At 39.3% G+C, this 24,993-nt stretch overlaps 1 protein-coding gene across 1 annotated transcript; it reads left to right on the top strand.

The window, feature by feature from the left end:
- Positions 1-18,563: 18,563 nt before the first annotated feature.
- Positions 18,564-24,904, top strand: LOC110789558 (DNA replication licensing factor MCM4). The gene is made up of 18 exons (XM_021994253.2): positions 18,564-18,720; positions 18,817-19,470; positions 19,580-19,708; positions 19,804-19,885; positions 20,593-20,725; positions 20,807-20,878; positions 20,979-21,104; positions 21,186-21,299; positions 21,385-21,597; positions 21,707-21,805; positions 22,363-22,523; positions 22,946-23,042; positions 23,130-23,291; positions 23,396-23,476; positions 23,572-23,650; positions 24,231-24,367; positions 24,448-24,501; positions 24,588-24,904. Exons 1-18 carry the CDS (start codon positions 18,681-18,683, stop codon positions 24,660-24,662), a joined length of 2,508 nt encoding a protein of 835 aa, XP_021849945.1. The 5' UTR covers positions 18,564-18,680; the 3' UTR covers positions 24,663-24,904.
- Positions 24,905-24,993: the final 89 nt, after the last annotated feature.

The raw sequence follows: 24,993 nt of genomic DNA, 5'->3' as shown, positions 1-24,993 counted from the left end.
GTGACTAGTATGGCCCAAATAGGATAGAAAATATGGTCTGCGTACCATTAATTTGAATGTAATTGGTCTAAAGTACCAAAGTTATTTTTCAATTCAAATATGGTCTGCGAACCATCAAATAGTTGTAATTAGTTATAGCTTATCCTATTTGAAGAAAATGGTGCCTCCCACGGAGATTTTCAAGACGGACTTTGAAGTCAAAGCTTCAAGATGAAGTCGGGCCATACTAGATCACAAATATCTTATGCATGTTTTAAGTTATTTATTGCTTTAAATATGTCTTAAAATGCATGAGATCAAAAGCTTGATTATGTTGCATGATTAAGGATTTTAGTTCACTTAAAATCTAACCAACATAGTAAGAGCCTTAAGTTCCAAACTTAAAAATTTAGTTAAAAGGTGCCATGCCAAAATATACACTTGCTTGGATATCCTTTACATCAATCTAGTAATAGTTTTCGCTCAGCGAGGTGTTACTTATTGGTCCTAAAGGGGCAAGGTACACAAATAATTGTGAGTACATGTTAGTTTTGGTGAAACTCAACGATATAAGTAAGGAGTCCTTTTATGTCGTGGCAAATTCGATAGGTTTACCTAATAAGTTCTTAGACGTACCTATCAACCAAGAATAGTTTCTAGACTATTAGCAAAAGGCTTTTGCTTACCTAAGATGTTCTAGGATTAAGTCGACAAACTGTGCTTAGTTCTTCAATGATTTTAGGATCTTGGAATCATTTTATTCACACCTGCCGGAACACATAACTTGAATAAAATGCTTAATAAACATTGAATTATGCATGTATGCTAGAATTTAAGTTTATTAAGAGAAACTGTGAATGGTTATTTATTTGTTTATTCTTTTCAATTGTAGTTTTTAATATGGAAAACAACAATTCATTCAACATTCGATCAATTCTCGAAAAGGAGAAGTTGAACGGGAAAAACTTCCTTGACTGGCAAAGGAACTTGCAAATAGTTCTTATGCAGGAAGAAAAGGAGTATGTCCTAGATGAGGCGATGCCCGAAGCTCCAGGCGACGGGGTCACTCAGGCAGCCCTCAATCGTTGGATTGATGCCAACAAGGATGTGAAATGTCTAATGCTCGCCACCATGAGTGCGGATCTGCAGAAAACGTTCATCAACTCAGATGCTTTCACAATCATCAGTGAGTTGAAGAACATGTTCCAAGATCTGGCTCGAGTCGAAAGATTCGAGACTCATAGGCAAATTCTTGAGACCAAGCTTAAGAAAGGCGAGCCCGTAAGTCCACATGTTCTCAAAATGATTGGACTCATTGAGAATATGAGTCGGCTGGATCAGCAATTTTCTCAGGAAATGGCTATAGACACCATCCTCCATTCTCTTCATAGCGGGTATGATCAGTTCAAACTGAACTACAGTATGAATAGTCTGGACAAAACGCTCACTGAGCTTCACGGTATGCTGAAGACCGCTGAAAAGACGCTCAAAAGTGATAAGCAGGATGTGCTTATGGTGCGTGGGGGCAAGTTCAAGAAATCTGGAAAGAAGAGGAATGCTAAGAAAGGTGGCAACAAGGCCAGCCCAACTAAGCAAACTGGCGCCAAATCTGCAAAGAGGAAGGTCAGTCAACCCACTTCTGAATCCGAATGCTTCTACTGCAAGAAGAAGGGGCATTGGAAGAGAGATTGCTTGAAGCTAAAGGAAGATCAGAAGAACGGAACAGTCGTTCCATCTTCAGGTATTTTCGTTATAGACTGTATACTTGCTAATTCAACTTCTTGGGTATTAGATACAGGTTGTGGCTCACACTTATGTTCCAATCCACAGGGACTAAGAAGAAGTAGAAAGTTAAGCAAGGGTGAAGTCGACCTACGAGTGGGAAATGGAGCACGGATTGCTGCATTAGCTGTAGGAACTTACTATTTGTCGTTGCCCTCCGGGCTAGTTTTGGAACTGGAAGAATGTTTCCATGTTCCAAGTCTTACTAAAAACATCATTTCAGTTTCTTGCTTAGATGCTAAGGGATTTTCCTTTATAATAAAAGACAATAGTTGTTCGTTTTATTTTAAAGAGATATTTTATGGATCTGCTAGATTAGTCAATGGACTTTATTTATTAGATCACGACAAACAAGTATATAACATAAATACCAAAAAGGCCAAAAAGGATGATTCAGATCTCACCTATCTGTGGCATTGTCGATTAGGCCATATAAACTTGAAACGCTTAGAAAGACTTCAAAGGGAAGGAATTCTAGAACCATTTGACTTAGAGGATTATGGTAAATGCGAATCATGTTTACTTGGCAAAATGACAAAGCAACCTTTCTCTAAAGTTGGAGAAAGAGCAAATGAACTATTGGGTTTAATCCATACAGATGTATGTGGACCAATGAGTACAAATGCTAGAGGTGGTTTCAGCTACTTTATCACTTTCACTGATGACTTCAGTAGGTATGGTTATGTCTACCTAATGAAGCATAAGTCTGAATCCTTTGACAAATTCAAGGAATTTCAGAGTGAAGTAGAGAATCAATTAGGCAAGAAGATTAAGGCACTGCGGTCTGATAGAGGCGGTGAGTATCTGAGCTATGAATTTGATGACCATCTGAAAGAATGTGGAATTCTATCAGAATTGACTCCTCCTGGAACACCACAATGGAACGGTGTGTCAGAACGGAGGAACAGAACCTTGCTAGACATGGTCAGGTCAATGATGGGTCAAGCCGAACTTCCATTAGAATTTTGGGGACATGCACTAAATACAGCTGCACTCACTATAAATAGAGCTCCGTCTAAAGCTGTCGAAAAGACTCCATACGAATTATGGTTTGGAAAGCCTCCAAATGTGTCTTTTCTTAAGATTTGGGGATGTGAATTATACGTCAAACGATTAATTTCAGACAAACTTCATCCAAAATCTGACAAATGTATCCTTGTGGGCTATCCAAAGGAAACAAAGGGGTATTACTTCTACAATACATCTGAGAACAAAGTGTTTGTTGCTCGAGATGGTGTCTTTTTGGAGAAGGATCACATTTCCAAAATGACAAGTGGGAGAAAAGTAGACCTCGAAGAAATTCGAGTCGAACAACAAACTCTAGAGAATGCTCAAGATGACATTCAAGATGAAACTCAGAGATCTTTAGAAGAATCTGGTGAGAATCATGGTCAATCTAGAAATGTTACCCCGCGTAGATCGCAAAGATATAGATCTCAACCGGAAAGGTACTTAGGTATTCTGACGAACGAGAGCTATGACGTTCTATTACTTGAAAGTGATGAACCTGCGACTTACAAGCAAGCTATGACGAGCCCTAGCTCCAAGCAATGGCAAGAAGCCATGCAATCTGAATTAGACTCCATGTCTGAAAACCAAGTATGGGATTTGGTCGATTTGCCAGATGGCTACCAAGCCATTGGAAGCAAATGGGTTTTCAAACTGAAAAAGGACAAGGATGGGAAACTTGAAGTTTTCAAAGCTAGATTGGTTGCAAAAGGTTACAGGCAAGTCCACGGTGTGGATTACGATGAAACCTTTTCACCAGTTGCAATGCTAAAGTCTATTCGAATAATGTTAGCAATCGCTGCATATTACGATTACGAAATATGGCAGATGGATGTCAAAACCGCTTTCTTAAACGGCGTTTTAACAGAAACTGTGTTTATGACACAGCCTGAAGGTTTTGAGGATCCAAAGAATGCTAAAAAGGTATGCAAGCTAAAGAAGTCAATCTACGGATTGAAGCAGGCATCCAGGAGCTGGAATATACGTTTTGATGAAGCAGTCAGTGACTTTGGTTTCATCAAGAACGCGGACGAATCTTGTGTATACAAGAAGGTCAGTGGGAGCAAAATTGCTTTCCTAGTATTATATGTCGACGACATATTGCTTATCGGAAATGACATTCCTATGTTGAACTCTGTCAAGATTTGGCTTGGGAAATGTTTTTCGATGAAGGATCTAGGAGAAGCACAGTACATATTGGGCATCAAGATTTACAGAGATAGATCTAAAAGATTATTGGACTTAGTCAAAGCACTTATATCAATAAGGTGCTTGATAGGTTCAAGATGGCGGACTCCAAGCGAGGCTACCTACCCATGTCTCATGGAATGACTCTAAGCAAGACTCAGTGCCCAAAAACACTTGATGAGCGTAGACGAATGAATGGGATTCCATATGCATCATTGATTGGTTCAATAATGTATGCTATGATATGTACACGCCCGGATGTTGCGTACGCACTCAGTGCTACGAGCAGATACCAGTCAGACCCAGGAGAGGCGCATTGGACTGCTGCCAAGAATATTCTGAAGTACCTGAAAAGGCACAAAGATGACTTCCTGGTCTATGGTGGAGATGATGAATTAATTGTTAAAGGCTATACGGACGCAAGTTTCCAAACCGACAAAGATGATTTCAGATCACAGTCTGGGTTTGTCTTCTGCCTCAACGGAGGAGCAGTAAGCTGGAAAAGTGCTAAGCAAAGCACAATTGCGGATTCTACAACTGAAGCGGAGTACATTGCTGCACATGAAGCAGCAAAGGAAGCTATATGGCTAAGGAAGTTCATAGGAGAACTTGGTGTAGTCCCCTCCATTAAAGGACCAATAGCCCTGTATTGTGATAATAACGGAGCTATTGCACAGGCAAAAGAGCCTAGACACCACCAGAGAGTCAAGCATGTACTTCGTAGATTTCACCTTCTACGAGAGTTCGTTGAAAGAAAAGAAGTCGAGATAAGCAAAATTGGAACTGATGACAACATATCAGATCCATTAACTAAACCTCTGCCGCAAGCGAAGCACAACTCGCACACTGCAGCTATGGGAATCAAGCATATTGGAGAATGGCTTTGATGTCTCTGTTTAATGTTTTAAAGTTTTAGAGTTTAAATCTTTGTAAAACATTATTGGTTAATCATTCACAATAAATGAAAGGAATTCATTTTTCCATTTAATTTGTGGTTTATTAAATGATGAGTCCCTTCAACTTGACGATATATTCAAGATAGACTGTCAGGACCAGTCCTGTGACTAAGAAATGTCTATCAAGTGAACTTGAATGTCAAAGGTTGAAAATGGTCCCTAATCGGAGTTTTCTATAAAATTGGACGCATAGAAAACGTTAGACGATTAGAATGCAAGATGACTAGTAGTTCTGTTTCTTGAACTATGTGGACATGGCAATGTCATAATCATTTGCATAGATACTTACTTTGGGAAGACTAGTATCGGACAAGACCTATGAAACTTTACTGTAAGAGATGAAAGTCTGTCATAAGTAAATTTCATTAAATTATTAGACACTAAATCCTCAATACCTGAGTGATTTGAGATTACTTGTTTGAGAACTGGTTGCTTTGACGTTGACCAACCGTCGCACCGTAAAAGGAGGCTATAAAGGCAACGCTCAGGTAATCACCTATCAAACGAAGTCTAATCTCAAGATCGCAAGATTGGGATTGTCCTCCCATAAATCGGGAAGAGATGCTTAAAAGTTGTACAAGGCCACTCGGAGAGCTAGAAACTGTGAAATGCATGGCCGTGCTCGGATGAATCATAGGCTATGATTATCTGTTTATTTGATCAGTTGAACTCTGAAACCGAGGAACACCTCTGGACATAATAAGGATGACAACTCTTACCTTATGTTCAAGAGCAAGCATCGAGCGACAAAGGAATTAGGAAATGCACACTTGTCCCTAAGGACAAGTGGGAGACTGAAGGAAATAATGCCCTTGGTCCAAGTATGCATTCTATGTTAAGTCTAATAAATGCGGTTCAGTATTAATTAACAAGTTAATAATTCAGTGAGATCAAGTGAGCTGAATGCCTAGCTAGAGGCCGCTTCAGTTCAAGTGGAATTAATGATATTAATCCACAGCTTACTCTTGACTGAACCCGTAGGGTCACACAAATAGTACGTAAACGGATCAAGTATTTAATGGCATTAAATACTCCATCTATGAATATTCGGAACCGACGGATCTTGGTTTCAGTGGGAGCTAAGATCGTCACAGGCAAGAAATGAATACTCCGGAAACGATGATATTGCCGGAAACGGAAATATGGATCGTATCGGAAATATGAATATTATCCAAGTCGTAGATGTTGCCGGAAACGGAAACATGGTACGTATCGGAAAATATTATTGGAAATGGAAATATTACCAGAATCGGAAATATTGCCGGAAACGGAAATATTGTCAGAATCGGAAATATTACCGGAATCGGAAAATAATTCCGGAAACGGAAATATTAAATATTTGTTCGAAACGGAAATTAATTCCGGAATCGGAAATATTAAATATTGTTCGTATCGGAAATAAATTCCGGAACTGGAAATTTAATCGGAAGCGTATCGTACGAATTAGCATCGGACGAGGCCTGCCGGACGAAGACCCAGCACGAAGCCGGGCCATCGCCCAGCAAGCACGCGCGCCACAAGCCCAGCCAAGGCAGCGCCCAGGCCTACCGCAAGGCAGGCCCAGCGCGCGCCAAGGCCACGGATGCGTGGGCCGCGCTGCGTGGGCTGCTGCTCGCACGCGCATGGGCAGCCCTTGTGGCTGCCGTGTGTGTGTGAGTTTGTGCTCATGCGTGATTCCTAAATCTACAAGAGTTAGTGTATGATTAAATTCCTATTCCTAATTGGATAAATTAATTAAATAGAATTCATGTAGGATTCTAATTTCAATTAATTCGTATCCTACTAGGATTACGATTCCTTTTCCATAACTCTATAAATAAAGGCCTAGGGGTCATTATTTATACACAAGTTTTTAGTATTCAAAACTAAGATTTTTAAGCAGAAAAATCAGCCAATATTCTTGCCTACCTAACCGAAAATATTAGAACCTTAAGGGCGATTCTAGTTGGTCAATCTTAAGGCGGATCCGGACGTGCTGTGGACTATCTACGGAGGGACGACACTTGGAGTCCTAAAGACTTGTTCTTGTTCGGTTCGGGCGCAGCTAGGGAAGGCACGCAACAAAGAGTATGCATCTAAACTATGCTAAATGATTATGTGTAAATAATATGTTTCCTGGCTTTATGGTTTTTCCGCATGATTTATGAACTGTCATATGAATCATAACCTTACAGGAACTGCAGGAGGGAACAGATCACAGGATCAGCTCAATGCAGGCCCACATAGGTGCATTGGTTACCAGTGTCAAGACTCTCCAAACCACTCTTCACCACTACTCAGAACAAGACAATGCAACTCGTGCCACAATCCTCACCAAGATCAACAATCTGGAATCTTTTGAGGAGACTGTGATAGAAGAAACTGCTGGTTCTGGTTCCCCATCCCAAGCCTAATCACCCTATCCCATGTTTCTTTTATCTTTTGCCATGGAACAATCTTTTTAATTTTCTTTTGGTCTGTATAATTTTCAAACTTGGGTATTTGTTCCATCTTATTTTGACTTGCTTGGTTACACCTATCTGTGCTTTCTAGTTTTGATCATTACTGCTTACTTTCAATTTATTGTGTGAGTTGGTTTAATACTTTGAGGCTAGCTTAACTTGCCAAACGTTGATCGTGGGGCACTGTGTTTGGAATGGCTATATTTCGTGTTATGCTTTTTGTTGATGTCAACAGGGGGAAGTCAAGGGTGCAAACTTCCAAGGTACACTCAATCCCAGTTCCTGCATCAATCACTCTGTATCTCTCTATAAGTTTATTTTTTTGTGTTCTGTTTTACAGTAGTCTGCATAAGTTCCTGTTTGTGCTTCCTCTCATTTGCAAAAAGTTTGCAAGTGTTGTCATCACCAAAAAGGGGGAATATTGTTGTCCCTATGTTTTGGTTGATGACACACACATATTGCAAACTTCCTGATTATGGTTGCCAATGACTTTGGACAGGTAAATGCCCAAGTTTCTATTAGGATAGGAACTTGAATCAAATGGTGAAGTTCCTGGTATACACTTGGGACAGTCACTAGAGTTCCAGAGCTGGAAGTTGTACCTGTTCCAGTTTGAAGTCACAAGAGGAGCAACACAGTTGCATATCAAGAGTTCCTAATACTCACAAGAACTATTGCAGACTCATGGCCACGAGTTCCTATTTAAACATTAGAGGAACTCATTAATGTTCCTGTGCTAGAACAAGTGAAGCTTCAGAGTTGAATGCCTCACCAAAGGAAAGACATATACGTCTAGGTAGTTTATCTTGCTTAGTTTATATGTAATATATTAATATGTTAAGTGGTATATAAGGAACTAGAGGAACTTGGATTACTCGTGTGTTTTTGTCAAAATATCAAGAAACACAGTTTTAAGGAAAATACTTTAAATATAATATCTTTTCATATTTAATAAAAATTAGATTTTTATCACAATTAAATAAAAACAGTTTTTATCTTCCTAAAACTTCTCCTAAATATTTTGACAAAATAAAGAAACATTCTTTTCAAAACAAACAGTGACTGACATAGTCTTAGACACGTCCAGCAGTTGAGGAAGTTGTGTGGGAAGTGGTCTCCCCTTGTTCCTCAAGTCTAGGGACGTGACAATCAAAGTGTCAGTTGTTGGCAGTTGAGTTTTCGAAGGAAACAAACCCTAAGGAAAAAATTCTATATAAGGCAAAGAAGTTTTCTGAAACAAAATACACAAACTTTCTAAGAGCTCTTGCTTTCCTAAAACGCATTGTCAAAGATTTTCTAAAAACAGTTTGTGTCCTAGTTAATCCTAAGTTCCTAAGTGCCATATATACACTAAAGCATCATTAATATCTAGAGTTATCTAAACACGAATTGTATTTTGTATTAGTAAGGATAGAGTTATCCTGTTGAGACTTAGAGTTTAAGTCTGAGAGAGAGAAGTGAAAGAGCTGTAATCAGAGTAGATTACTGTGAGGAACACAAGTTTGAGAGGAACTTGTGTTGGAGAGATTATTGTAATCGAGGCATTACTATAATAAAAGGAATTCTCTTCTTGATTAGTGTCAAGAAGTTTTCACAATTATTGTTATTGTCTTCTCTATTCTCAGTTCCTTGATTGTTTCTTAGTTCCGCAAGAAACTTTACCAAAGTTCCAATTACAATTCACCCCCCCCCCCTCTTGTGCGTGTTCCTACTGGAATAACACTTTGTCATTTTGCCAAGTAAACATGATTCGCATTTACCATAATCCTCTAAGTCAAATGGTTCTAGAATTCCTTCCTTTTGAAGTCTTTCTAAGCGTTTCAAGTTTATATGGCCTAATCGACAATGCCACAGATAGGTGAGATCTGAATCATCCTTTTTGGCCTTTTTGGTATTTATGTTATATACTTGTTTGTCGTAATCTAATAAATAAAGTCCATTGACTAATCTAGCAGATCCATAAAACATCTCTTTAAAATAAAACGAACAACTATTGTCTTTTATTAAAAAGGAAAATCCCTTAGCATCTAAGCAAGAAACTGAAATGATGTTTTTAGTAAGACTTGGAACATGGAAACATTCTTCCAGTTCCAAAACTAGCCCGGAGGGCAACGACAAATAGTAAGTTCCTACAGCTAATGCAGCAATCCGTGCTCCATTTCCCACTCGTAGGTCGACTTCACCCTTGCTTAACTTTCTACTTCTTCTTAGTCCCTGTGGATTGGAACATAAGTGTGAGCCACAACCTGTATCTAATACCCAAGAAGTTGAATTAGCAAGTATACAGTCTATAACGAAAATACCTGAAGATGGAACGACTGTTCCATTCTTCTGATCTTCCTTTAGCTTCAAGCAATCTCTCTTCCAATGCCCCTTCTTCTTGCAGTAGAAGCATTCGGATTCAGAAGTGGGTTGACTGACCTTCCTCTTTACAGATTTGGCGCCAGTTTGCTTAGTTGGGCTGGCCTTGTTGCCACCTTTCTTAGCATTCCTCTTCTTTCCAGATTTCTTGAACTTGCCCCCACGCACCATAAGCACATCCTGCTTATCACTTTTGAGCGTCTTTTCAGCGGTCTTCAGCATACCGTGAAGCTCAGTGAGCGTTTTGTCCAGACTATTCATACTGTAGTTCAGTTTGAACTGATCATACCCGCTATGAAGAGAATGGAGGATGGTGTCTATAGCCATTTCCTGAGAAAACTGTTGATCCAGCCGACTCATATTCTCAATGAGTCCAATCATTTTGAGAACATGTGGACTTACGGGCTCGCCTTTCTTAAGCTTGGTCTCAAGAATTTGCCTATGAGTCTCGAATCTTTCGACTCGAGCCAGATCTTGGAACATGTTCTTCAACTCACTGATGATTGTGAAAGCATCTGAGTTGATGAACGTTTTCTGCAGATCCGCACTCATGGTGGCGAGCATTAGACATTTCACATCCTTGTTGGCATCAATCCAACGATTGAGGGCTGCCTGAGTGACCCCGTCGCCTGCGGCTTCGGGCATCGCCTCATCTAGGACATACTCCTTTTCTTCCTGCATAAGAACTATTTGCAAGTTCCTTTGCCAGTCAAGGAAGTTTTTCCCGTTCAACTTCTCCTTTTCGAGAATTGATCGAATGTTGAATGAATTGTTGTTTGCCATATTAAAAACTACAATTGAAAAGAATAAACAAATAAATAACCATTCACAGTTTCTCTTAATAAACTTAAATTCTAGCATACATGCATAATTCAATGTTTATTAAGCATTTTATTCAAGTTATGTGTTCCGGCAGGTGTGAATAAAATGATTCCAAGATCCTAAAATCATTGAAGAACTAAGCACAGTTTGTCGACTTAATCCTAGAACATCTTAGGTAAGCAAAAGCCTTTTGCTAATAGTCTAGAAACTATTCTTGGTTGATAGGTACGTCTAAGAACTTATTAGGTAAACCTATCGATTTTGCCACGACATAAAAGGACTCCTTACTTATATCGTTGAATTTCACCAAAACTAACATGTACTCACAATTATTTGTGTACCTTGCCCCTTTAGGACCAATAAGTAACACCTCGCTGAGCGAAAACTATTACTAGATTGATGTAAAGGATATCCAAGCAAGTGTATATTTTGGCATGGCACCTTTTAACTCAATTTTTAAGTTTGGAACTTAAGGCTCTTACTATGTTGGTTAGATTTTAAGTGAACTAAAATCCTTAATCATGCAACATAATCAAGCTTTTGATCTCATGCATTTTAAGACATATTTAAAAGCAATAAATAACTTAAAACATGCATAAGATATTTGTGATCTAGTATGGCCCGACTTCATCTTGAAGCTTTAACTTCAAAGTCCGTCTTGAAAATCTCCGTGGGAGGCACCATTTTCTTCAAATAGGATAAGCTATAACTAATTACAACTATTTGATGGTTCGCAGACCATATTTGAATTGAAAAATAACTTTGGTACTTTAGACCAATTACATTCAAATTAATGGTACGCAGACCATATTTTCTATCCTATTTGGGCCATACTAGTCACTTCATAACCTGCAAAACAGTACATATACTATATATACTATTCACCCATTCATTATCATGAATGGCCCACATAGCTGGTTAGTAAAACACATTATGCATCACGTAAACATTTGCAGCAATTAATCAAGGGCACCAATAATCTACCAATTATTCAGTCCTTATTAATTCTAATCAAGTTGTTTTAACCTTAAGGATTTGTAGACCTAATCAAGAGTTTATGACTAAAAAACGCTCCCACTTAAACCAATAAATTCATATGCTTTACTAATTTTAAACATAAAAATGTATTTCTAGTCTAACCGGAAACATACAAATTTAATTAAAATTTAAAGCTCATATAAATTTATAATTGAATCCAAAAAAGTTTAATTTAATTTCAGTCGTTATTTAAATTAATTCATGATTTTAATTTTAGTAAAATAATTAGAATAAATAACATTTATTATAATTACAATATTCAAAATTAAAATCCAAGAAACTAATTTAAATTATTAATTTTAAAATTAATTAAAATTACGTGAACTGAAATTTTCAAATTAAACATTCAAAGCGATCTAATCGTAACGCAAACACCCTACGCATTGCACGCCCAAGGGCCGCACGCACACAGCCATCGCTGGCCATGTGCGCGCAGCCCATGCGCTCGTCGCATAGCTGCTGCATCTCCATCGCAAGCCATCGCACGCTGTGGTGCTCGCTGCGCGCGCGCCAGCGCTCGTCGCACGCGAGCCATCGCTCGCAGTGCGCGCTCGCCAGCGCTCGCTGTGCGCGCGAGCCATTGCTCGCTATGCGCGCGAGCCATCGCTCGCTGTGCGCGCGACATCGCTCGCTGGGCGCGCGAGCCATCGCTCGCTGTGCGCGCGACATCGCTCGCTGGGCGCGCGACATCGCTCGCTGGGCGCGCGACATCGCTCGCTGGGCGCGCGACATCGCTCGCTGGGCGCGCGACATCGCTCGCTGGGCGCGCGACATCGCTCGCTGTGCGCGCGAGCAACGCTGGGAGCAGCGATCGTGGCACGCGAGCTTGCGCTCGCTGCGCGCGAGGCTGCGCGCTCTTGCGCGAGGCAGTGCGCGTCGTGGCGCAGCTCGCTTGCTGCCCACACGCGACTGCCTTGGCTTGCCTTTCGCCCATGCCCATTTGTTCATAGCTCGTGGCCCACGACACAAGGCAGGGCTGCTGCCTTGTGCTCGTGCACCACGCCCTTGCTCATTGCATTCGTGCCGCACGGGCGACGAGCTCCCTTGCTCGTCGTCGCATGCCCGCACTATACAACACCCCTTAAGGGTAACACGAAGCGTCCATTGCTTTGTGCGTGCAAGTTATATGAACGAATCGCATAAAAATTTAAAATTTATATTTAAAATTAATGACAAATTAATAAATAATATTAATTTCATAATTTTAGGGCGAAAAATCGAAAATTTATTATTCAATTGATTTCCGATTTACATGGATTCAAGTCTAGGTCATAAAAATTTAAAATTTATCATAAATTTACAATTTTTATGGTGGTTTTTAATCATAGGTTTCTAATTAAATTATAATTAATTATGAAAATCAAATTAATTCTAAATTATTCTAATTTTCAACAAATTAATCATAATTACAAATTAGATTGCATAATTAACAAGGCTAGGCATTCAAACTTGTTAAACATATACAGTAGGTGAATCAAAAATTCAAGATTTATCAACAAGAATCGCAAATATTTAATTTAACATCTTAAATTTACGAAATTTTGCATTCGAAAAACTAAAACCTTCGAAAAGTCATAGTTAGGCTTCGAATTTGAGAATTCTGGGTTCGGCAGAAAAATAACTATTTTTGTCAAAATTTTAGAATGCCTTTTACATGCGGAATTGACACAAAAATCACTCGATTTGGATGAGTAACGAAGAAACTGCCGAAAAACTGCGTACGTATAATTAAATAAACGCAATTTGCAATTAATTAACAATTACGAAAATTAATCACCCCTTTTAATTCTTGCAAATTTGTAATATTTAACCATGTTCATGCAATTTAGATTATGAAAATAATAAGGGGCTCTGATACCACTGTTAGGTTATGATACATATGATATTACATAAATCATGCGGAAACAACCATTAACCCAGGAATACATATTATTTACACATAATCATATAGCATAATTTAGATGCATACTCTTTGTTGCGTGCCCTCCCTAGCTGCGCCCGAACCGAGCAAGAACAAGTCTTTAGGACTCCAAGTGTCGTCCCTCCGTAGATAGTCCACAGCATGTCCGGATCCGCCTTAAGATTGACCAACTAGAATCGCCCTTAAGGTACTAGAATTTTCGGCACTTTTGAGCAAGATGTGTGATTGAATTTTTCTCTCAAAAACTCACTTTGAATACTTTGAAACTCGTTATAAATTGTGAACCCAAGCCACATATTTATAGGGGTATGGAAAGAGAATTGGAATCCTATTCAGATACAAATTAATTAAACCTAGAATCCTACAAGAACTCTAATTAATTAATTTATCAAATAGAATTAGGGATTTAATCATTAACCGAACTCTGCACGTTTTAGGAATCGTGCATGAACACAAACACTTACGCACACACACACGGCAGCCACGATGGGCCGCCCATGCGCGTGCGTGCGAGCAGCCCACGCAGCGAGGCCTACGCGAGCTACAAGCCCACGTAGCTCCTGCGCGCGCTGCGCGCGCTGTGCGCGCTGCCACAGCCTGCTGGGCCTGGCCTTGCGCTGGGCCTGGCGTGGCCTTGGCTGTTCGTGTGGCACGCTTTGGCTTGCTGGGCGATGGCCTGGCTTCGTGCTGGGCCCTCGTCCGGCAGGCCTCGTCCGATGCTTATTCGTACGATACGCTTCCGATTAAATTTCCGATTCCGGAATTCATTTCCGATACGAACAATATTTAACATTTCCGATTCCGGAATTATTTTCCGATTCCGATAATATTTCCGATTCTGACAATATTTCCGTTTCCGGCAATATTTCCGATTCTGGTAATATTTCCATTTCCGATAATATTTTCCGATACGTACCATGTTTCCGTTTCCGGCAACATCTACGACTTGGATAATATTTATATTTCCGATACGATCCATATTTCCGTTTCCGGCAATATCATCGTTTCCGGAGTATTCATTTCTTGCCTGTGACGATCTCAGCTCCCACTGAAACCAAGATCCGTCGATTCCGAATATCCATAGATAGAGTATTTAATGCCATTAAATACTTGATCCGTTTACGTACTATTTGTGCGACCCTACGGGTTCAGTCAAGAGTAAGCTGTGGATTAATATCATTAATTCCACTTGAACTGAAGCGGCCTCTAGCTAGGCATTCAGCTCACTTGATCTCACTGAATTATTAACTTGTTAATTAATACTGAACCGCATTTATTAGACTTAACATTGAATGCATACTTGGACCAAGGGCATTATTTCCTTCAATTTCCCAGCTAAAAAGAGATTAACCACCTCAGAAATGGAGTCAACTAACTCATCTGAAACAACCACATCATCACCACTCAAACAATCCATAAGGTGCTGAGCCCGCAAACCGTCCCTCCCACAAGATGTGCCACGTGGAAAAATCCTAATCCGGTCCAAAACAACTGTAGAAGTAGCCATGAGATGATGGTGATCAACATGAATAGGAGGAAAGGACGGAGCTGGAGAAGAATGGTGCTTGGACTGTAAATCCGCAAGAGTGGCCTCATTATAAGGTGCAACACCAGAAGAGGAAAGAACACGGACTGCAACAGTGTAATGACCATCACAAATCTTCCTACGATACTGCTTGATATTACGCTCTGCCAAATCAAGATCCTCATCAACATCCATCAAAGTAGGAGATCCAGCAGCCAAAGCTTCCCGCAAAAGCAACATACTACCACCCGACTCACTCCAAGCACGAATAGCATTAGCAATGCTCTCTTCCTGCCGTTGCCGCCTAACGGCAGAAGAACACTCGCGATTACTCCTCGGACTAAAGGTCGTAAGGATACACAGAGGCAACACAAGAAGACTAACCCAACAAGAGATGTCGTCGGGCTTGCAAATCACCTCATCAAGCGCGCCTTTCAATACCCGGGAAAAACTCAAACGACATTTAGGTGGGATGGATTTCACAGTGCAAAGGCGTGTGGAAAGTAATCTGCCAAGAAGAGCGACGGTGAAACCACAATCAAGTGCTTGCACCGTAGTATCCACATGACTAGGTACATTAGCATTGAGTTGCGGTTTAGAAAGACCATAGAGCACAAACTGAACAATACCATCCCCATCATCAGGTGGGGCCACAAAATTAGAACCTGCACCATGGTGACATTTAGAACAAATAGCATGCGTCTTAAAACAATCCTCGCAAATCCAAATACGACGGAAGGTCAACTCAGCCTCAGTGTAAATAGTTAAGTCAGTGGTTAGAGAGTATCGTGTGACTGCTTGAGCGGCAGCATCACTACAATGACGATCACGAAGATGTGTGATCAAAGAGCTCCTAGTAAGCCCATTCCCCCACCATCTTGACACCCATTAAGACCCACAAATGGGCAGTGAAAACGCACCACATTAGTAGGCATTCGAGAAGAATAGTAGCAGCAACAAGAAAAAACCAATAGGACAAAACAGGAAAAGACAAGGCCTTAAAAGTACCTCACTATCCTTCAACCACCCTAAACCCACTTAATCAAAACCAAGTTGCGACGTAACAATCAAAAATACACAGCCAGACCACCGCACAAAAGCACCGCAAAACCGAGCAAGGACCGCCCAATTCACGGCCTAGAAAGCACCGCACACACAACAGTAACCCATAAATTCACAACCAGATCCGACGAATAATGCAGCGAAGAAACAGCACCGGCACCACCAAAACACCACCGCAAAAAGTATACCTGACTCACCGGCACAAAACAACGACCCTACGATCCCACACAACGCCGCCGAAGAAAAAACCCTGATCCCTACCCAAAATCCGCCGGAGAAAACTATCTGAATCCGCACCAAAATCCGTGGACAACGCACTGAAACTGCACCCGAAATTCGCTTCAAATCGCCTGAAAATTTCCCCTGAAAATGACGTGCCTGGACCCGCCAGAATAGTCACCGGAATATGGACGTAGGGGTTGCCCTAGACACATATAACTTCATTGTTAAAAGCCACGTGGCATCTCATTGTTAGAAGCCACGTGGCATCTCTCTTTTCATCCATCATTTTGTTTTTTTTTTTTTTTCAAATTTTCTTTATTGTTTCTATGTTTTACAACTTCTAATGTCTCTTCCACTCCATTTTCCTTATTCAACATCAAGTTATTAATAGTGTACTATACTCAATAGTCTCTTCCACTTCACCCCTTTAACATCCAATATTTATTCAACATTAATTATAGTTTTTATATTTTTTATATTTTTCCAACCTTCAAATTACATCTATTTAATTCATCCGTTACTTAAAATCACAAGTACTCACTAATTAAAACTTCAAAAGACATCTGAACAACCACTATACAACCGTCCGTTCTTTGAACGGGCTCAAAAGTTAGTTTACATAAAATGAGCAAATACTATTTTGCTCATTTACACAAAATGAGCAAGTTTTCCCAATCTACTCTTCCTTCATCTTAGAGGCTCTACATGAAACATTGATTACAATTTCCTAAAATAATAATATATTATATTTAATGATTACCTGAAGAAATTTAACTTTGATTAGGATAAGGAAAACTCATGATCATGTGAGTTACACTTTTCAATTTGTAGTATAACTTTGTAAATAGCAATACATTAACAGTAAGGTACATAGAACTTCTAAGCAAAACAAAACATCTAGGATGTCAACCAGAATAAGTACCCAACATATCTTCACCACCTCTTCCCCAGATAATAAAACACAAAGAGAACAAAATCCAGAAACTTTAATTAGCTTTAAAGGGTTTCAATTGAGAACAACTTGAATCCCCAATTGATTGAAAATAAAGACAACCAACACTTTATGAGATAGAACTTGAAAAAAGGGATGATCAAAATGAAATCTTCATGAATCCAAAGATACACGAGGTCGAAAAGGGAGGAATTAGCAGTGGCGCGTATGCATCGTCGATTGGTTCGCCATCGAGAGAATGGAGCTTGAGTTGCAATCAAAATTATATATAACAGAAAAAACCAAACATAATCGTATAAAATTAATAGTACTCTGTACAAAATTAATCAAGAATCGACCTTGATTTTAAGATAGTTATTAGCAACCATTGTTGTATATTTTGGAGCTTTAAAACAGGAATCAATTTTGGTTGCACACAGAAAAAGACAAAGAGATGAGTAGCAGAGGAGAGAGAAATGTGGAGGAAAGATAAATGAGTGGGTGAGGTTTCGGAGATACGATCTTTTTTCCTATCAATTCATTAACGTTTTGCTGTTGTAGCACGGGTGAATCGTGAGTCGTTGGATTGATGTATATGCACGCTCAAGATCCTTTCTCATTCTTCTCATTATACATATATATATGATTATTATCAATATGTGTTTTTAACAAAACAAAAAATACAATTTGATATTTTTTGAAGGTAAGATGATGAAGTTCTCTACCAGATCGGAACCCCATACGGGTCAACCCGTCCGGATTAACAGGCTAAACACTTTGAGAGTGGGGGGAATAGTAAGAGAAACTCTCCCTCAAAGTGCCTTGGGCCCCTGGTGGCCTAGTGGAGATTGAACCCTCCCTCAAAGTGCCCTCTGGTGGCCTAGTGGGAATTGAACCCTCAATCTTTTGGTTGGAAGGTGGAATCTTTTCCACTAGGCCAAGACATTGCTCGATCAATATACAATTTGATATGTTAATGGTAAAATGTGTGCGTTGGAGACAATAAAATACAAAGTGTACCATTAAAAATAACGGTGGGACCGTGGGAGTAGATCGAATCAGGTTTATGCAGATATTGAATCGGATCTCAAGTGAGCCAGAGCCACCTCGTAATGGGCCAAAACGAGTTTTGGATCCACAGTAGGCCTATTAATAGTTGGGCCCCTAGCTAATACTTGGATAGTTGGATCTAAATCCTATTCTAGCCCATAAATCACTGGTATTACAATGTCCACAAAGTCACAAACTACACCCAAAACAACAAGACACGCGAGACACCCAATTGTTCCAATTTAACCTAAACCCACTAACCAATTTTGGCGGGAAACCGACCAATTTCCCGCCAAATCTACCCCCAAAATAATACTCTTTCGCTCACTTTCATCCGTCATTTCCCTCCCACAAACCCCCTAAAACCTCATTTTCTCTCTCCAAAAACTCAAGAATGGCGTCCGACTCTTCTCCAGGCGGCAACATCAATGGAGGTAATTACCTCTCTCTATTTTTTTCTCAATTACCAATTTTAGATATTCAATTTGCAGTTTTGACATTTTCGATTTTTTTTGCCACTAATTTTGCAGGCCCTTCATCACCAGATGACTTCACATCTAGTCCAATTGGAAATACATTGTCGTCTCCGGGCGAAGGCGGCCGAACCACCCGCCGTAGCCAGAGAGCCACTTCATCAAACACATCGACGCCACTTCGATCTAGACTAAACCCTTCAAGTGAAGCTAGAACCCCTTCTTCTACTGGGTCTCGCCGAAGGGGCGGCCGTCGTCAGGGTCTAACTCCATCGACTCCTGTGGCACCGACTCCGGCCTCGTCCGAGGCAGGGGAGGGGTTCGACAATGATGATGCTCCACCAATGTACGTGTGGGGGACTAATATTAGTGTTCAGGATGTTAATGGGGCGATTTTAAGATTTTTGAGGAACTTTAGGGATGCTCCTGTTGATTTAGAGAGTGGAGAGTTTGAAGGGAAGTATATGAGATCGATTCGGAGAGTGATTGAGATTGAAGGTGATTGGCTTGATGTTGATGCACACCATGTGTTTGATTATGATCCTGATTTGTATAATAAGATGGTGAGGTACCCTCTTGAAGTTTTGGCGATTTTCGATATTGTTCTGATGGATATTGTTGCCAAGGTTAAACCCCTTTTTGATAAGCACGTTCAAGTTAGGATCTACAATCTCAAAACTTCTAGTTGTATGAGGAATTTGAATCCTTCTGGTAACCTTTTTCTCCTTAAAAATGAACTTCATTTTTGTGTTTTGATTCTTGTCATTACTATTAAAGCATGAATTTTGAAATGAGTGTATTTGATTTTGATCTTTGAAAGACATTGAGAAGATGGTATCTTTGAAGGGGATGGTAATTCGATGTAGTTCGATAATTCCTGAAATCCGAGAAGCGGTTTTTAGGTGTCTTGTATGTGGATATTTCACTGATTCTCTTGTTGTTGACCGAGGTACATCTTTGTCTGTTCATTTGATTCTGTTGATGTTACTATATAGTATAAGGGGTTTTTGCTCAAGTCGTTTGAATGTTTTGCAATGTTAACAGGAAGAGTTAGCGAGCCTCCTGCCTGTGTGAGGGAAGAATGCAAGGCAAAAAACTCCATGACTCTTGTTCACAATAGATGCAGGTATATGGTCTTAACTTCTTCTTTTTCCCTGTTTGTTTGTGAGGTTGCATTAGACTGATATTATATGTTTAGCTTCGCTTAACAAAAATGTATGCCGTTACAATAATGATCATAAAGCTCAAGGAAATGCTTTATTAGTTACTCCCTATATTCTTGTTTGTTGAGTTGGCGAATTGATGTGGTGGTTATCAGAACTAGATGTCAAAGAGGATGTATGTTTGGGTAAACTCTATTGTGATGTTCTTACCAAAAATAATTGTCCACTGTATCAGTTATTAATACTTCCAATTTATTTCATCTTTTTGAGTTTTGACAATGTCGTTCAGATAAATTTAGATGGTCAACTGGTTCTTGATATTTGAAATGAGACATGGACTGAAATCAATGTCGAAGAGTGAAGGTAGCATAATTTTGAAACTTTTTTGTCCCGATAAGAGCATTTTCGCAGCTGTTTAGAGAATAAGTTGAATTTTAGGAATATGTTTGAAATCTATATGTAAAGAAGCTCCATTTTGGGAATATGTTTGAGGGTCTATGAATAGAAGCTCCAATTTACGAGAGTACAAGTCAACTGTAGCTTCACAGTACTGTTTGGAATAGGTGGAAACTGGAAAGAGGAAACAATCAGCCAAGAATGTAGAGCTAGCTGTAGTAATTAGTTTGACGAATCTTCTGCTAAGGCTGTGTTGAATGTAAATATCCATCAGGTTTGCTGATAAGCAGATTGTGCGGCTCCAAGAGACACCAGATGAGATTCCTGATGGAGGGACGCCTCACACAGTGAGCTTGTTGTTGCATGACAAACTGGTGGATTCAGCGAAGCCTGGTGACCGGGTTGAGGTAAGCCGTTATTAGACTATGATTATTCCCCTTACATTTCTTAACATTTGTTACATTTTGGTCTTTGTTTCTCCTTAATAGGTCACTGGAATTTTTAGGGCAATGAGTGTTAGAGTTGGACCTGCACACAGAACTGTGAAGTCATTGTTCAAGGCATGTATCTAGCAGACTAGCACTTTACTTTAGCCTTGTGTTATTCTGAGACACACAAAGTCTTTCATTTAACTCAACAGTACCTGTTTTTTCCTGGCAGACTTTTATTGATTGTCTCCACATAAAGAAAACCGACAAGTCAAGGATGCAGAATGAAGATCCCATGGAGGTAGAGATGGGCTCAAGCGGTAATGAAGAGGATTTGAATGTGGACTATCAAAAGAAGGTATCTGAAAGTTTCTGTCTCTCAAACCTCATATTTCAAACTATTGGAATTTTTGGTTAACAATGCACTTCCGACCATTAGGTGGATCGATTGAAGGAGTTGTCAAAACTGCCTGACATATATAACCGACTAACAAGATCATTGGCACCAAATATTTGGGAGCTTGATGATGTTAAGAAAGGCCTTCTTTGTCAGGTATACTAAATTTCTTAGCCAATCAAACTGAATAGTTCAACTCTTGGTGGATTGATGCTGAAATTGCTAAATTGCCATCCTGTAGTTGTTTGGTGGTAGTCAATTGAAGATGGCATCTGGAGCTAGTTTCCGTGGTGACATCAATATTCTTCTTGTTGGTGATCCTGGGACAAGCAAGTCACAACTGCTTCAGTATATCCATAAGCTATCTCCTCGTGGGATATATACGAGTGGAAGAGGAAGCTCGGCTGTTGGATTGACTGCCTATGTTGCCAAAGATCCTGAAACTGGGGAAACTGTAAGACATTACTTATCCATGATTTTTTCAAATCACCACCATCTTAATTCTAAATTATGCCAAACAGATTTATGTTATGTGTCTGCCATGTGATAATTTACGACTTCAGGTTTTGGAGAGTGGCGCCCTTGTTTTGAGTGATAGAGGCATATGTTGCATTGATGAATTTGACAAAATGTCTGAAAGTGCACGGAGCATGTTACATGAGGTGAGATTTCATCTCTACTCAAGCAAAATAGCTGCTTTTTTGTGGATTCTAAATCATGTTAAGCATTTGATTTAAGCTCCATTTGGTAAGGGCGTAAAAGATTTTCCGGGAAAATAGTTTTCCTCTATTTTCAATTTTACATTGTTTGGTTTGCAAAGTAGTGTAAAACCATTTTCCCTAGGAGTAAAATTGCTCTCTCAAGTCCCAATGATCAAAAACCATTTTCCCTTCAAAATGAAGGGGAAATTGTTTTCCTTCCTTTTCCATATCTCTCTTGTACACTCCTCTCACTACCTGCTTACTTTCCCTTTCATTTTCTTTTTGTTTCATCATTTTTCTTACATGGAACCAAATGAAGGAAGTCTAATTTTGGAATCGTGTTTCCCACTGTAAATTATTTTCCATGAAAATCATTTTTACACTAAAAATGTTTAACATTCAATCAAACGGAGCCTTAATCTAAAAGAAGTTCCCACCTTCCGAATTGATTAAGCCATCTGCATTAGTTTAGCTTATTGTGATTTCTAACATTTGGTTCCAAATTCAACTTAACCTAGGTGATGGAACAACAAACAGTTTCAATTGCAAAGGCTGGAATCATTGCTTCCCTTAATGCTAGAACCTCGGTACTGGCTTGTGCAAATCCCAGTGGTTCACGTTACAATCCTCGCTTATCTGTTATTGACAACATTCATCTCCCCCCTACCTTACTGTCAAGGTAATGGATACAAACCTGCATACCAAGCATCAGATTTAATTACATGCTATAAACTTCAGTTTTTATGTGTTGAACTTCTTTGTCGTTCATCTGTATGAGCTAAAACAAGCATGCTCTTATTATTCATTATTTTTTCCCTATTGTCAAGGTAATACATATAATCCTGCATACCATGGAATTAAGTCTTGATCAAAATTACGCGAGTTCTTTACTATCTATTTTTATAGTCTAAAATGAGCATGCTCCTATGTTAGCAAAATTTATTTGTCTCTTGGCAACTTTTCTCAAGGGATGTCTATATCATACGCTATAGCATTTCAACATGTTAGGTTGCATTATTAAAGCTTGGAAAGAACTTTTTAGTATATGGAAGCCTTGTATTGTTTGTGTATCGGTTAATCAAACTTTTTTTTACCAAACAGGTTTGATTTGATATATTTGATACTTGACAAAGCTGATGAACAAACAGACAGGCGCCTTGCAAAGCATATAGTTGCTCTTCACTTTGAAGACCCAGAGGTTTGATTGAAGTTTTCTGTTTTTGTTGCAAGAGAACAATCTCTTGTATTCAGCATGTGTCTGAACGTCTTTAATTCCAACCTGCAGAGTATACAACAGGATTTCCTAGACATTCAAACATTAACTACTTACGTGAGTTATGCAAGAAAAAACATTCATCCACGGTTGTCTGATGAAGCTGCTGAAGAATTGATACGTGGATATGTTGAGATGAGAAGGAGAGGAAACTTTCCAGGAAGTAGTAAGAAGGTATACAACTGAAGAACCCTGCTACGTTTTTAAAGATTCTACTAGCTTTGTGGAAGTAAAAAGCTGGTATTTATATGATCCATGTATTTTTCAATTATGAACAGGTTATAACTGCAACACCTAGGCAGCTGGAGAGTTTAATACGACTTAGTGAAGCACTGGCACGGATGCATTTCTCTGAATGGGTCAGTTAATAACTTAATATTTAAGTCTTTCATAGATAGACTGATATTTCCAGAATAGTGGAAGAAGATATGGATATAATTTCTTGTACATGCAGGTTGAGAAGCGAGATGTGACTGAAGCTATTCGGCTATTAGAAGTTGCATTGCAACAATCAGCAACTGATCATGCCACAGGTAAATGCACATTGTGCTTAATAAAACCTACAAACTTCATATGTTCTTTAATTAGAGCCCATCTCTTCAAATGTATATATCTCAAGTCATTTTGAGTATATGAGTGAATGAATAACAAAGCATCAACTTACCTTCTAGTTCTTTCCCTATAAGTTGTATGTGTATCAATTTGCATTTTCCAACAAATTTGGGAGCAAAATAGCCTGTTTCACGCATTTACATACTCCTTCCATCTAGTATTAATTGTCTCAACTCCGAACCTCATAAGTATGAACATTAGAAAGATACCAATTGTAGTAGTCGCATCCCTCGAACAGTTGATTCAAATGAAGGGTGTAATTTCCTCTATCTGTATCCAACAATAAGTGGACTGATGGAGAACAAAGAGAAAACAGTAGCAACTTGTCTTAGTAAGTTAGAGATGGATCTTTCAACTATTGCGCTAATGATTCATTAACAATCAACAATTAACAAACCCAGTTCCTCAGCTGTTTTAGTTCTATATCAGTTTCTCTCTTGTCCAGCAAAAAATGTTGCTGCAACTACTTGAAGTTCACATTTTGAATTTTCATATTTGCAGGAACCATAGATATGGATTTAATTACAACTGGAGTATCAGCAAGTGAAAGGATGAGACGTGAACAAGTGTTGTCTGCAACCCGCAATGTAATTATGGACAAGTTGCAACTTGGCGGACCAGCAATGCGCACATTAGAGGTAACAAATTACAGTTTGAGCTCAAGAATTTATCAAATTATTGATGTTCAATTCTGACAATCGATTTATTCACCTGGCAGTTACTTGAAGAGTTAAAGAAGCAGAGTTCTGGTGCTGAATTTCACCTTAATGATGTAAGTTTCTGCATGTATCTTTTTTTTCTTTGTTTATCAGTATGCTGCTTGATCTGTATTGACTTGTTTTCTCTCCAATGTATCAGCTCCGGAATGCATTATCAACTCTAGCAACTGAGGGATTTGTATCTGTTCACGGTGATAGTGTAAAGAGAGTATAGAAAAGGAGGGTTTGCAGCAAACTTCAGAAGCGGAAAAATACTGATTAAGGAAACAGTTGAACAGCACCACCCTTAAATTTAACATGTAGAAGTCTCATTTCATTTTAGTGACACTAGTTCATTGTAAAGGCTGAAAGGTTCCTGCAAAATTTGTTACCATTCGAATCCCATGGCATGACAGTTTTGTGACTATCTCAATGTTTTCGGGAATTCTCATTATTAAATAGTTCATGTGTTTGAAATGCTGGTATTTAACGAACAATCTCATCAAAGTTAAAAGCCAAGAACAAGCAACAAATAGAAGTATTGAACTAAGAAGGATGCAGCCGAG

This window comes from Spinacia oleracea, chromosome 4 (genome assembly GCF_020520425.1).
Source record: "Spinacia oleracea cultivar Varoflay chromosome 4, BTI_SOV_V1, whole genome shotgun sequence".
Taxonomy (NCBI): domain Eukaryota; kingdom Viridiplantae; phylum Streptophyta; class Magnoliopsida; order Caryophyllales; family Amaranthaceae; genus Spinacia; species Spinacia oleracea.
Note: the sequence above shows the minus strand (reverse complement) of the source record. Positions and strands in the feature narration are given on the sequence as shown.